The sequence below is a fragment of the Myotis yumanensis genome, unplaced genomic scaffold (assembly GCF_028538775.1).
Source record: "Myotis yumanensis isolate MYYU_CA2020_CCGP unplaced genomic scaffold, mMyoYum1.0.hap1 SCAF_14, whole genome shotgun sequence".
NCBI lineage: Eukaryota > Metazoa > Chordata > Mammalia > Chiroptera > Vespertilionidae > Myotis > Myotis yumanensis.
The window spans coordinates 29,560,821-29,574,401 of record NW_027223765.1 but is presented as its reverse complement, the minus strand read 5'-3'; the positions used below and the strand labels follow the sequence as shown (position 1 = coordinate 29,574,401).

The window sequence follows — 13,581 nt, the reverse complement described above, 5'->3', positions numbered from 1 at the left end:
CTTGCAAAGTTTGGCCCAATTACAGGGTCGTCTGGTGATGAAACTTTCCCAAGGCTCTGCTCATGATTTGGATTGAAACTAAACTGCTTAGGTGCAATATCTTTTAGCTTCAGGGTTATATTCAGCTTTCTCCAGATGAAGTCATCACCCTATAACCCCCTCCCCTTGATAAATCCACAAATAGGCAGGATCAGTGTGTGGGTCACCTGAAAAATTGTGCGAACCCTTTATTGTCCCCAAGTCTCTGTGTTTGGGGGAACTTACTAAAGGGAGGAGCTTTCTGAGAACTTGTGTTTCGTGTTAATCTTCGGCCAATCATTTACTTCCCTCAGTTGTTGAGTTGGAAGATTAGGTGGTGATTTATCAAAGAGCATAGCAGGAAAACTTGTGGTCATTGCTAAGACTGCGGACAGTGGCTAACGGCAAGTTTCAGGCTAGAAGGTAAGCTCTGATTCATTGGCTTTGTGTTTTCTAAGAGTCATATGGAATGTGAAAAATAGACCATCGAAAAAGTGAAATCTTTGCTCTCCTGGAGTTAGAGCTAATATTTATGGAGAAGAGGGTCCTACAGGGACAGGTAAGCCCAAGTTAGAGGCATGGGTCTGCTAACTGTGTGATCTTGGCAAGTTCTTTAACTCTAGACTTCAGTTTGCTTCCCTGGTTAATTTTCTCCTTAGTTCTATTAGGTTCTTAGTAAATTATCTTGATTTTTTAGGTGGGCAATCATATTTTCTACAACTAGTGATGTCGTTGCCTCATCCTTTCTAGAATTTATAGCAGACATTCTTTTCTCTTGTTTTGTTGCCTTGGTTAGACTTAGCAGAGGATCATTGATCGGCTGCCTCCTGCACGCCTTCTGTTGAACAGACTTGTATCCTGTTCTTGGCATCTATTCACCAAAATGATCATGCAGCTTTTCTTCTTTAATCTATAAGCTAGTGCATGTGATTAATAGTTTTTCTGTTAATGAATGATTTTCCCCCCTATTTTGAATCACCCTGAATTTCTCAGTTAAATGCCAGTTAATACATTTTTCTTTTGAATATTGCATGACTTGATTTGTTTATATTTCATTTGGGATTTAAGCTTAGAAGTGATACTCCCTTATTGTTTTTGCGTGTGCTATCTTTACCCAGTTTTGTGGATGTGATTTTTAATGAATTGTGTTGACTTAAAGGAGCGGCCAGAGGGAGACGTGGACATGCTGAAGGAGCTCCAGCTCTCCCTGTTGGTCATCCTGCTGCTGTCCTGTGGCTTCCTCTACCAGCTCACCCTGAAGTCCAGCTGCCTCTTCTCCTGCCTGCCCCCCCACAAGTCCCAGCAGGGGCCGGAAGCCCTTCTGGGCAAGGGACGCAGCATTGTGTTCCTAGAGACCTCTGAGAGGACGGAGCCGTCCCCGCTGGTCTCCTGCGCGGTGGAGTCTGCTGCCAAGGTTTATCCGGAGCAGCCGGTGGTGTTCTTCATGAAGGGTCTCAGCAGCTCCATGCAGCTGCCCCCAAACTCCACGTACCCAGCCTTTTCCCTCCTCTCAGCAATAGACAACGTTTTCCTCATCCCTTTGGATATGAAAAGCCTGTTTGAAGACACTCCACTGTCTTCATGGTACACTCAAGTAAGTGTTCAGAGAATCTTAGAATGCCCATGTTGGGAGGGACCACAGACAATCTACTCATTTTATAGATGGGTAAACTGAGGGTAAGGACTCAGTGTGAGAGACAGGACTAGAACCCAGAGCCTTTAACTCTTTTATTATTTTTTTAAAATATGTTTTTATAGATTTTTAGAGAGAAGAAGAGGGAGAGAGAGAGACTTCAATGATGAGAGAGGATCATTGATCGGCTGCCTCCTGCACACCTCCTACAGGCGTGAGCCCACAACCCAGGCATGTGCTCTGAGCGGAATGGAACTGTGACCTCCTGGTTCATGGGTCGATGTTCAACCACTGCGCCACACCAGTCGGGCAGATCCTTTAACTCTTGCCTGGGTTGAGCTCTGATTCAAGTAATTGGGAGAGACCATACGTTACTTACCCTTTCCTGCTGTCGTTTGTTTCTAGCTTTCTATCTTAGTATCTAGGTTCCATTTGAGACTATTCTTAACGGAATGAGTTTCTGTATTTTTTCTAGCTGTGTATACTCCTTATTTTTCCATGCCAGTTTAAAACCCATCCATGTTAAACTATTTTTGCACCTTAAGGGGAAACTAGGCGAGATTTCACTTGAATATTATGTAAATAAAAAATTCACAAGGGCTGAAACCGGTTTGGCTCAGTGGATAGAGCGTCAGCCTGCGGACTGAGAGGTCCCAGGTTCGATTCCGGTCAAGGGTATGTACCTGGGTTGCGGGCACATCCCCAGTGGGGGATGTGCAAGAGGCAGCTGATCAATGTTTCTCTCTCATCGATGTTTCTAACTCTCTCTATCTCTCTCCCTTCCTCTCTGTGAAAAATGAATAAAATATATTTTTAAAAAAATTCACAAGGGATCAGGTGGGTTGCTACTGTATAAGATTGGGTTATATTATCTAGAGGCCCAGTGCATGAAATTTGTGCATGGGTAGGGTCCCTAGGCCTGGCTGGTGATCAGGGCCAATCTGTGAGGTGACTGGCGGGGCGATCAGGGTGCCCCCGCTGGTACCCGCCTTGGCTGGCCTGGCTCTGCCTGCTTGCTGGCCCTGCCCCCTGCTGCCACCACTGGTCGCTTCTCTCTGTGGGGCGACCAGCGGGGTGATTGGGGCCCCTGCTGGCACCCACCTTGGCTGGCCTGGGGCCTGCAGGCTGGGGGCAGCTCCTGTATTGAGCACCTGCCCCCTGGTGGTCAGTTTGCATCATAGCAACCGGTCGTTCCACTGTTCGGTCAATTTGCATATTAGGTTTTTATTATATAGGATGATCAAGAAACTCCTGGAAATCTCAGAATTTTGTAATCTTCATCTTAGTAAAATAGCAGAATAAGGAAATAATATTTCAATTAAGCATTTCTCTCATGAGGACCCACAATCAAGTAATGTTTAAGGAACTTATAGTAGAACCATTCAATGATTCCATTATGGAGCTTTAAACTGTGCCACCTTATGAAGACTACAACATGGAATTAACTACTCTTGCATTATAATGTAAGATTACTTTAGCTATGCAACTCCCCTCCCCCAATCTATTTGGAAGAAAAAGACCTGATGAAAAAAACAACACACACAGTAATGGTAGGTGTTTTAGTATGAATTGGGAGTGAATTCAGTGATGAGAATATGTTAATTTTATAAAATCATTTTTTAAAAGGTTACTAAAATATGACATAAAAATAATAACATTTGCTTAATATATAAAGTCCTATCTAAGCTCTAATCATAGGCTAGACCAAATGTCAGAAAGCGTTTTCTCCTTAAAGAGCCAGAAAGTCAGCACTTTAGGTTTTGTAGGCCAAGAGGCAGGATTGAGGCCATTTGTGAAGGTACTTGTGTTGGTTTCCTAAGGCTGTGTAATAAAATGCTACACACTTGGTGACTTAAGAGAACAGAACAGTTGTGGAGGCCAGAGATCCCAAACCAGTGTCACTGGTGGGTATCAAGGTGCTGGCAGGGCCCATTCCCCTAGGGTGGGGTGGGGAGGCTCTAGAAAACACTCCTTCCTGTGGAGCTGGTCACTCCAGCCTCTACCCCCATCTTCACTTCCCCTTTCCTGTGTGTGTGTGTGAACTCTCCATCAACCTTACTATAAAGGACGCTTATGATTACATTTAGGGTCCATCAGGATATTCCAGGATAGTCTCTCCATCTCAACATCCTCAATGTATCACATCTGCAAAGACCCCTTTCTCCATGAGGTAACAGCTATAGGTTCCAGGGCTTAGGACCCGATATCTTCGTGTGGCCATTATTCAGCCACTACAGTACTCGTTCACAAAAGAGGAAAACTGCCACCTGCCTCATTCCTCTGGGGCTTTCCTGGGTGGATTTTCTGAGTGAAGGACACACCTGCCCCTGGTTGTTGTCAGCAAGAGAGATTTTGTAGACTAAGTGACAGCCGTGTGTGTGTGTGTGTGTGTGTGTGTGTGTGTGTGTGTAGGGGGAGGAAGGGGTAAAGGGAGTTGGTCAGTTTCACTCTTGCCCCATGGACTTTACTAGTAGATCCCAGCGCTCCCATCTCTTCCCCTGAAGAGCCAGGAAATCTCAACTTGGAGCCGTGAGCAGGAGGCGGAGCGACCCACCAGACTGAGGTGTCACCTGCAGTTGCCAGCACAGGGTTTCTAACAAATAGGTGACGACTAGACTAGCGTTGCCCTGGGCAGCGGCAGGGCAGGCGCTGGGCAGGGGCTGGGAGTGGAGAGGGACCCGGTGAAGGGCACGTGCAGGCTGGGTCCCTGCGGCTCTCAGTGCTCTGCCGCTAGAGGGCGCTCCAGGACTGTACAAGACCAGGCAGCCTGCTGGCTCTGGCCCTCGCCTCCCCACACCTGGGCTCAATTAACATGACACAAACGGTGTTTTGCTCCTTGGGAAGAGAAATCTCTGCTTAAATTGTTCTGGAAGATGCTACATTCATTTTTCACAAACTAGTCATACACCAGGGCTAGCGTCTAGTGACCCTTGGTGGTGGTGATGGTCGGGGGGGGGGGGCGGGGGGGGGGCGGGGGGCTGGTGTGGTTTGTCCTGGCCCATTTAGACCACCTCAGGATAGCTGGGGCCAACTATTAGGGATGACCCAATGTGCCAGGGCAGCTGGGGAGGGGCAGCAGGCCGCGCTTCCCAAAAATCTATTTTCCAAAAGCCCAATTTTGCCTGGCCTCCTGCTGTAACCCCCCCTCCCCCTCCCCCCGCTGGGGCTGATTTGCACCTGCTCCTGCAGATCAACGCCAGTGCAGAGAGAAACTGGCTCCACGTCAGCTCGGATGCGTCCCGCCTGGCCATCATCTGGAAGTACGGGGGCGTCTACATGGACACGGATGTCATCTCCATCAGGCCCATCCCTGCCGAGAACTTTCTGGCCGCGCAGGCTTCCCGGTACTCCAGTAACGGGGTGTTCGGGTTCCTGCCCCGCCACGCCTTCCTGTGGCAGTGCATGGAGAACTTCGTCGAGCATTACAACTCATACATCTGGGGCAACCAGGGGCCCGACCTGATGACGAGGATGCTGAGAGTGTGGTGCAAGCTGGAGGACTTCCAGGAGTTGAGCGACCTCCGGTGTTTGAACGTGTCCTTTCTACACCCCCAGAGGTTCTACCCCATCTCCTACCCTGAGTGGAGGCGCTACTATGAAGTGTGGAGCCCAGAGCCGAGCTTCAATGACTCCTACGCCCTGCACCTGTGGAACTACATGAACCAGGAAGGGAAGGGTGTGGTGAGAGGCAGCAACACGCTGGTGGAAAACCTCTACCGCAAGCACTGTCCCCGGACTTACAGGGACCTGATTCGAGGCCCGGAGGGGTTGGTGGCTGGGGAGTCGGGCACAGGTAACAAATAGAGCCAAGTTCGTTGCTGCTACATCGTGGAACTAGATAGACGCTTCTCCGGGGGCCTTACTTCCCCGGGGGCCTCGCTGCCCCCTGACCTCCACTTTCCCCAGGGCCTCAGTGATCTAGTCCTCTACCCACTCTCGGTACCCTCTGGACCTGGGACACAGCCTGGCACACGGTGGGCACTCAAGAGCTCTTGGCTGTATTGAGTGTTGAACTCTGCCCAGCTAAGGGAAGGAGGTCAGGGTTACATGCATGTCAGGTCTTGGTCAGCTGAGGATGCAGTCCTTAGCGTTTAGCCTTACCGGCAAAGTAGACCAGGGTGCATGTCAAGTCCACTTTCACACAACAGTCCTGCAAAAGAGGGTGACCCATTTGCACAGGGGGAAATCGGGGCTGGTGGAAGTGGCCGTCACAAACAGCTACCCTCAGAGCTATTTTCTGCACACGCCAGGGACACACTGGGGACAGAGCTGTGCAGCAAATGCTCTCAGCCCCAGATTTCACACTGGGTTGCACTCAGAGGACACGCCCCGACTGCCAGGCCCCAGGCTGAGCCTAGAGAAGCTTTAGCTAAGCTATGTCTCATGATGACCCTGCTCGGTAGAGTTTATTTTTCCTGCTTTACAGAGAGGTTAAGTGACTTTCCCAGGGGCACACAGCTTGGGAATGTGGAATGTAAATGAATCTTTGACTCCAAATCCTGGGCTCTTCCCTCCCCTGCAGTGGGTAGTAGGAACCCCCCGAGAGATAAGCATGCCTAGGTCCTGGTCCCTGCCCCAATGAAATCTTTAGCATTTTAAAACTTGTGAAAAAATATACATACCATAACATTTGCCATTTTAACCATTTTAAAGTGTACAATTCAGTGGCACTAAGTATATTCACATTGTTGTGCAACCATCGCCACCATCCATCTCCAGAACCTTTTCATCTTCCCAAAGTGAAATTCTGTTCCGATGAAGCACTAACTCCTCCCTGTCTATCTCCCCCCACCCCCTCTCAGCCTTGGTAACCGCTATTGTATTTTCTGGGATATCTCTATGTATGTGACTATTCTAGTTATGATGTACAGGTGAAATCATGTAAATATTTGTCCTTTTGTGTCTGGCTTATGTCTCTTAGCATATTATTTTCAAGGTTCATGTTGTAACATCTATCAGAATTCCATTCTGTTTTAAAGGAAATTCTGTTCCCTTGTATGTATGCATGGGCCACATTTTTAATCCATTCAAATGTCGACGGGCACTTGGGCTGCTTTCACCTTTTGGCTATTGTGAATAATGCTGTTAGGAACTTGTATGTGCAAAATTTTGAGTTTCTGCTTTCAGTTCTTTTGAGTATACACCCATAAATGGAACTGCTGGACCATATTTTAATTCTATGTGTAATTTTTTGAGGAATCGCCATTCCCTCCCCCCCCCCCTTTTTTTTTTACAGCAGCTGTATCATTTTTTACTCCCACCAGCAATGCATGGGCTTCCAATTTCTCCACATCCTCACCAACACATGTTCCCACAGGCTTTTGCTTTGGCTGCCCCAAGATACAGAGCCTGGCAGATTGACACTGGGGTGGGAGAAAGGCCTTACAAAAATTCCCCGAAATCTGAGTCCCAGCAAAGCAAGGGCTGGCTATGGAAAGGGGTCAGGACTGATGTCCGGAGAGAAAGAGTTCTTTGGTCCTGGGCTTCACAGCTAGATGCACAGGACTAGCCACTGGCTTAGGGGTGATGGTGATAGGGTAGTTGACATCTGACCAGGCCTGGGACTCACCCAAGGGACTAGTGTGGGGCAGCTAGAAACCAGGAAGATCCCTTTAGATTAGGACCAGTGAGCTGCGCCCGCGCGTGCGCGCGCGTGTGTGTGTGTGTGTGTGTGTGTGTGTGTGGGGGGGTGGGGGGGGGGTGGGGGGGGGTGGGGTGGGGGGGCGCGCGTGCGCGCCTGCAGCAGCACATCCAGCCTCCTGGGGCTCCAGGTGGTGGCCTCTCAGCAAGGCCTGGGAGCCATTCACATGGGTCCTGGGTTTTCCTAAGGGATTAAACCCTGCAATCCCTCTTTCCCCCTCCGATAGATCTAAAAATAGCTGGGGGTGGGGGGTGGGGTGGGGGGGTGGGAGGGAAAATGATTGGGGAAAGGCTCCACCCCTCTTTATCATGGGGTGGGGTGCCTGTCTGGGGATCCTGATCCGTTGGAGACCCTAGGCCTCCGGCTGCTGGGGCAGAGAGGTTCTCTTGTCCCTGGCCTGGCACAGAGCAGCACTGAGGTGGCCAGGTGGCTCTGTTCCTGCCCACAAGAGCACCAGCGTTCCCAAGGCTGGGGAAGCATCTGGGCCTGCAGGGCAGTGAGGATTCTGGCAACGGCCTGGGGCTGTTGGGGGCAGTTCAGGAAACCTGGAGGCGGGGCCAGGCTGACAAACAGAGCTGGTACCTCTGGAACTCTACCACTCTCCTGTCTCCTGGGACCCTCAGATGAGCCAAGGCGCATGGGAAAACTATGCCAGGACAGAAACAGGTAGGGAAAATCCTTGCAGTCCCAGCAATGGGTGCCAGGGGTGGCAGGAAGCTAAACAGCTGCTCCAGACTCCTGCAGGACTCCCGCCCCGGAGCGGGGACCTGAACCGGGGCTTGGCCTCCAGAGGCCTGGCTTGGCTCTTCACCCTCTGCTCCTTAGGTTTGCTCTGAACCAAGGAACCCCCAGAGAGGAGTGGAAATGACTGAATCCCCAGGAGTGGGCTTCCCAGAGAAAATAGCCTTGGATTTTTCCTTTTTAAAAAAAGTAAAGCGATGTGGGCTGACTTAATGCTTTAAGTTCTGTAGGTAAAGGGGGATCTTTTAGTAATGAGATGATTTAAAAACAAAGTCATTGGATCTCTGGTTCCGCCCCCTTGCCCTCTGGGCCTGGAGTTCAGCAGGAAGCAGCAAAGGGGTTTCCATTGAGGTGGCTGCTGATGAAGTCCACCTATAAAGTGGTTCCAGGGGTGACTTGCTTAGTACAGGACAAGGGTCCAGAGGCCAGCAGAGGACGGCCCTGGAGGGCTGGGCAGGGGCTGCATTCACCCAGCCCTCCTCAGGCCGGGGGCCTGCTGCTCTCGCTCCTGGAGTTCGATTTCTACTGGACTTTGAAAAGAGGCGCCCTGTGTGTGAGGGGCTCTCGCTGTGGCCTTTCACACCCCCATCTGCAGACAAGGCACTGGTCTCTCTCCTTTGTCACAAAGTCCCTAACACCTGCCCCGGGAGCTGGGAACTGGCCAGTGAGAACAGCCCCATTTAGAGGAGGTTGGTCCCTCAGTCAAGTGGCGAGTAAGCGATCTTTTGTCTGTGTCTGTGAACACCAAGGCTCTGGAGACATCATCCTCATGTGGAAACTTTTTTGGATACCATCCAACTTGACACAATGGTCCCATGAAATTACACTCTTCATTTGGGAACAGAAAATGGAATTCATTTGTGCAACTGAGGGGACCACTTGGTGGGCTGTTCTGAACCTCCTTTCAGGCCCCTTGCAGCGAGGGCCAGTTCTGATCAGCAGGGCTAACCTCCTGCAATGCCACCTGTCCCTAGGCCACCTGTCCTCTTACCTCTAGGGCAGCGGTTCTCAACCTGTGGGTCGCGACCCCTCTGGGGGTCGAACGACCCTTTCACAGGGGTTGCCTAAGACCATCCTGCATATCAGATATTTATATTATGATTCATAACAGTAGCAAAATTACAGTTATGAAGTAGCAACGAAAATAATTTTATGGTTGGGTCACAACATGAGGAACTGTATTTAAAGGGCCACAGGTTGAGAACCACTGCTCTAGGGGGAGGGTTCTATGGGGTCTGATGGCCTAGGTGCTGAAGAGGGAGAAACTCTCCCAAGAGGCAGTGGCTCCTCCCTGGGAAAGAAGACACCAGTACTCTATTCTAACTGCTTTTCTTCTCGATGTGAGAAGCAGTGTTGGTTTCTAACAATTCTGAACCTGGGAAGAAGGGTTATGTCAGTACGTGGTCTTTTTTCACTAAAATACTCCTAAAAGATGTCAGTCAAATCCATACTTCCAGCCCTAATCGGTTTGGCTCAGTGGATGGAGCATCAGCCTGAGGACTAAAGGGTCCCAGTTCGATTCCGGTCAAGGGCATGTACCTTGGTTGCGGGCACATCACCAGCGGGGGGTGTGCAGGAGGCAGCTGATCGATGTTTCTCTCTATCATCGGTGTTTCTAACTCTCTGTCCCTCTCCCTTCCTCTCTGTAAAAAAATCAATAAAATATATTTAAAAAAAAATCCGTACCTCCAATTTTCTATTTAAAATCCTTTTGTGGCACAAACGTAAAATGGCCTTTTGACCAAACTGTGGACACAGTCTTTTAAAAAGAGGTCCTTGTGGAGAGCGGCTACAGTGTTTGGACAGGTTCAAGCCTGGGACTAATGAGAGGGCACAGTCCTCTCATGGCCACGTGCAAGTCCCAGCTTGGAGGGCAGGGCCCGCCCAGCACAATTATGGCCAACAGCTGTAGTTGTGAGCGTGAACCTATGGTCCCAACACGTGGCCCCACGTGCCTGAGTGATGTGGGCTTGATAGAGTTCAGGTGCACGTAGTTGAGTAGGATCGAAACCCACGAGAATGTTGTAAACATCTTGACCACGCCCTTACTTTGCCTCGTGGAATCTGCTATAAAATAAAGACATGGCTCGTAGCCCATGGCGCTGTGTCTCCATCCGGGAGCAGCGTCTCACTGAGACCCAGCTTTCATTCTCTTGTCTGTCTTTTCTCCATCCTTCACCGTTCCCACTCAGGGTCACTGAACCAGGCTGAGCTAAAGCGGCACATATGGCGCCCTGGTGCTGAGTATGCCATGGCCGTGCTGGCTCGCCACATGTCCTTAAAGCTGCTGGGAATGGAGGCCAGCTGGAAGGGAGAGCTGGCTGTGTGTCCGGTGAAATAAACTTCAGGTGGATGCCTGGCCATGTTGTGTTCGGGCCCTTCTTTGAAACCCCACCCAGGAGAGAACCAGAGGGCTGTGGGCCCCAGTGATGGTTCAGGGGGAGCCCCAAGGGAAGGACTCAGATCCTGAGACCAGTGAACAGAGAGCAGCAGGCTTCAGGGCAGAGGAAGCTGAGTCTATAAAAATGCCCCTGAGGAGAGGCAGGTTGAAGAGAAGCCCATTCACAGCAGCCTAGGTTCTGCCTGCAGAGAGCCCGAGGGTGAAAGGGCGGGCATCAGAGCCGGGCACATAGTGTCCCTCCTGCTCCAGGAATCGCATCGGATGGTTTTATTTTATTGGAAACATTTACAAATGGGAAATGCATTCCACCTCACTCCTAAAGCAGGAGAAATGCATTAAGGTACACTACGTTAAGTCTCACTTCCACCTCCGTCTTTGTCCACCTGTCCCCTACACCCACCGTCCACAGGCGACCACTTGTATTTTCTTTCATACTATTTTAGTTTCTTTATGCAAATACAAATAGTCCCATTTTATCTCTGCTCTCACACCATAAGTAGCATGTTTGTCACCTTTTGTTTTCACCTAAAAACAACCATTTGATGATTTTTTAAAAAATTGAATTTATTGGGGTGACACTGAGGTAACTTCAATAATCAACTTAACTTTTTACGTAGGGATGGCATTGATTTTAAGTCTGTTGTATTTATATGGTTGCAATCTGGGAAAGGCTTTTTACCGCCTAAAACTCTGAGCCCACAATTGATGGAAGAGAAGATGCTTTGGTCTTGCGGTGGGAACCTGGTAGAGGTGTGTAACTGAGATAAAGATTAAGACCATTTTCAGCTTAGTAAAATCTAAAGTGAGATAGATATCATAATTGGTTGACATATGTACTATACCCAAATTCTTTTTTTTTTTTTATACCCAAATTCTGAGTGCAGAAGGAATCTAAGTAGAGCAACCTCTAAAGTCAACAGAACCTCTTCCCTGTGTCTGAGGGGAGCTACAAAGATCCATCAAGTCCTCTCTAGACTACGGAGGAAAGGAATCACCCAGCACCTGCATGGCCTGCTTTACATCTGTGTTCATGCCTGTCACTGTTACAGATGGTTAAAACCTGTCTCCCTGCTGGAGGTAATGGCACAGGCACAATGTTTTAGAAAATGCAGCAGCCAGGCACTAACATTTGCTATGTTCTGTGGGAGGAGGATGTGTTTTTGACCCTTGTATCACTTGTGTCTGCCCAGAGCAGACACTCGCCATCAGATAAGCCAAACTGGGCCACTTCCAAGTCAGTTACTGTGCCAGGAGTGTCTTCATACATCATCCCTTTAATGACAAGGCAAGAGAGAAGAACTAAGCAAGGAGCAGACAGAAAAACATTTCCAAGGCATAGAGAGGATTCAAAAATAAAGGTCAGAGGGTGGTGAATCGAAGGACCTGACCCAAGGAAAAGATAATGATCCAAACTGTCCTGCCACTTCCAATAGCTGGTCATGGTTAGGCTCTTGTGGAAAATGAAGCTTTATTTCAACAGAGCCCCCCAGCAGGATGGATCAAATGGGTGGTCTGAAGGAGTGGGGAGCTGCCACTGCTCAATGACTCCATGATTCTGACCACAGTCAGCGATCTTACAGAGGAGATGGGTGACAACTAGGGCCTGGTGGCTGATCACTAAGAGTCCATTGCACCGTAAGATTCAACAGCCTTTTCTTTGTGTTGGTTCAGCACAATATTCATACAGAGAAAGTATTTAAGAGTTCCTGGACCAGAAATGATAGGTTGGCTTAAAGACTACTACTGCTTCAGTTGCATTTTGTGCACCACCAGTCAACTGGTGTCTACCACACGGTGGCGCTGTGGGCCACAAAGTAGATGGCTACCCAAGGACCTTTTAATAACATGAACTTCTCTGCAAGAGATAACCAGTGTTTTTCCAGCCTGCACCATCACTCCAGGACAGGTGGGGCAGGAGTTGGCAAATTGTCTCATTCTGCCAGGCACCTCTCTTATGACTAAAAAAACCAAAAACCTTTAAAGACAGGGTGTAGAACAGGGACTTGGCTTGCTTTTCTGCTTACCTTTGTGTTATCCAGGCACAGCTGAGAGCCTTGCATGGAAAAGGCAATCAACAGGTATCGATGGGTTTCCACAACCTGTGCTCTCAAGAAGCCTCATTTTTGGGATTTCCCCATCCTGGGAATATCCAACATGCATGGCAATTCCTCACTGAAAAATCCTGTAACCTCGTTGCTTCCTCAGTTGCTGTACTATTTCATTTATAGATACCTTTAATTGATTCGTCTGTACCTGCTGCATCTTGATCCCCAGTCCTGTCCTTTAGATATACCCAGTCATAACTGAATCTCAGCTTTGGCTGATGTGTCCTTGAGTTGCCCTTGAACTGCCCACTACTCCTTAACTTTCCAGCACATATACCTAACACCGTCGCTTACTACCACCTCCACAACAACCACTGCTGGATATTTATCAATATAATCCTGAGGATTCTTGCCCATTTGTGAAAGCAACTTCTATTGTAGAATGAGTGGGAAGGACCTGAAGAAGGGAGTCAGGAGCTATGATTCAAATCCTGACAGCCTTAAACATGTTTTGTGACCTTGGGAGAATCGTGTAAACTTTCTTCTTCTCATTTGTGAAGTGAGAGGGTTGGCAGTGACAATCTCCAGGATTTATAGTATTCTAGAATCCCATGAATGCCTCAGGCTGTAGAAATTCACTTTCACCTTTAAAAAGGCTTGTCAATTTATTAATTAGAACCGGAAAGTCCTTTTGATATTGACAAAATCATTTTTCTTTTTCTTTGTTCTTTGAAAATTTAGAACGGCCTCATTTCAGAATGCTTAAAGCCTATATTTATAATCAGCATCTATTTCATGGTTCTAAGCCATTTGTCACATAATTGTCTGTTTTTTCTTTTGGCTTTCGAATTAGTTCTTTTGTGATGAATGTATAGCAGAAACAAAAGGACTTTTGAAAAAGCCATTTAGGAAGTATGGGGTTCACAGTTGTACCGCGACGGGCCCACACAGCTCTGGGAGAGAACTGGACCTCAGAAGGGAAGCCAGCCACATTCTGGGGGAGAAAGGAGCAACTGGTCAGAGGCAGATCTGCAGTAGTGTAGACAGTAATTTGAGAATGGCCTCCAAGAAGCCAGAAAATGGTAGTCTGGACTCCAGAGGG

At 48.7% G+C, this 13,581-nt stretch overlaps 1 protein-coding gene across 2 annotated transcripts; it reads left to right on the top strand.

The window, feature by feature from the left end:
• The first annotated feature begins 258 nt into the window (after nt 1-258).
• A4GNT (alpha-1,4-N-acetylglucosaminyltransferase) lies at nt 259-6,810 on the top strand. 2 transcript variants are annotated; one of them, XM_070391299.1, is made up of 3 exons: nt 259-441; nt 1,178-1,612; nt 4,841-6,810. In XM_070391299.1, exons 2-3 carry the CDS (start codon nt 1,202-1,204, stop codon nt 5,453-5,455), a joined length of 1,026 nt encoding a protein of 341 aa, XP_070247400.1. In that variant the 5' UTR covers nt 259-441; nt 1,178-1,201; the 3' UTR covers nt 5,456-6,810. The 2 variants fall into 2 exon arrangements, with proteins under 2 accessions (XP_070247400.1, XP_070247399.1); XM_070391298.1 differs by lacking the exon at nt 259-441 and adding an exon at nt 464-577.
• Nucleotides 6,811-13,581: the final 6,771 nt, after the last annotated feature.

Coding starts and splice junctions, on each gene's coding strand:
- A4GNT (XM_070391298.1), top strand. CDS start 551: ATGGAGAAGAGGGTCCTACAGGGACAG. Junction 578..1,177: donor AGAGGGTCCTACAGGGACAG/GTAAGCCCAAGT, acceptor GTTGACTTAAAG/GAGCGGCCAGAGGGAGACGT. Junction 1,613..4,840: donor TGTCTTCATGGTACACTCAA/GTAAGTGTTCAG, acceptor CTGCTCCTGCAG/ATCAACGCCAGTGCAGAGAG.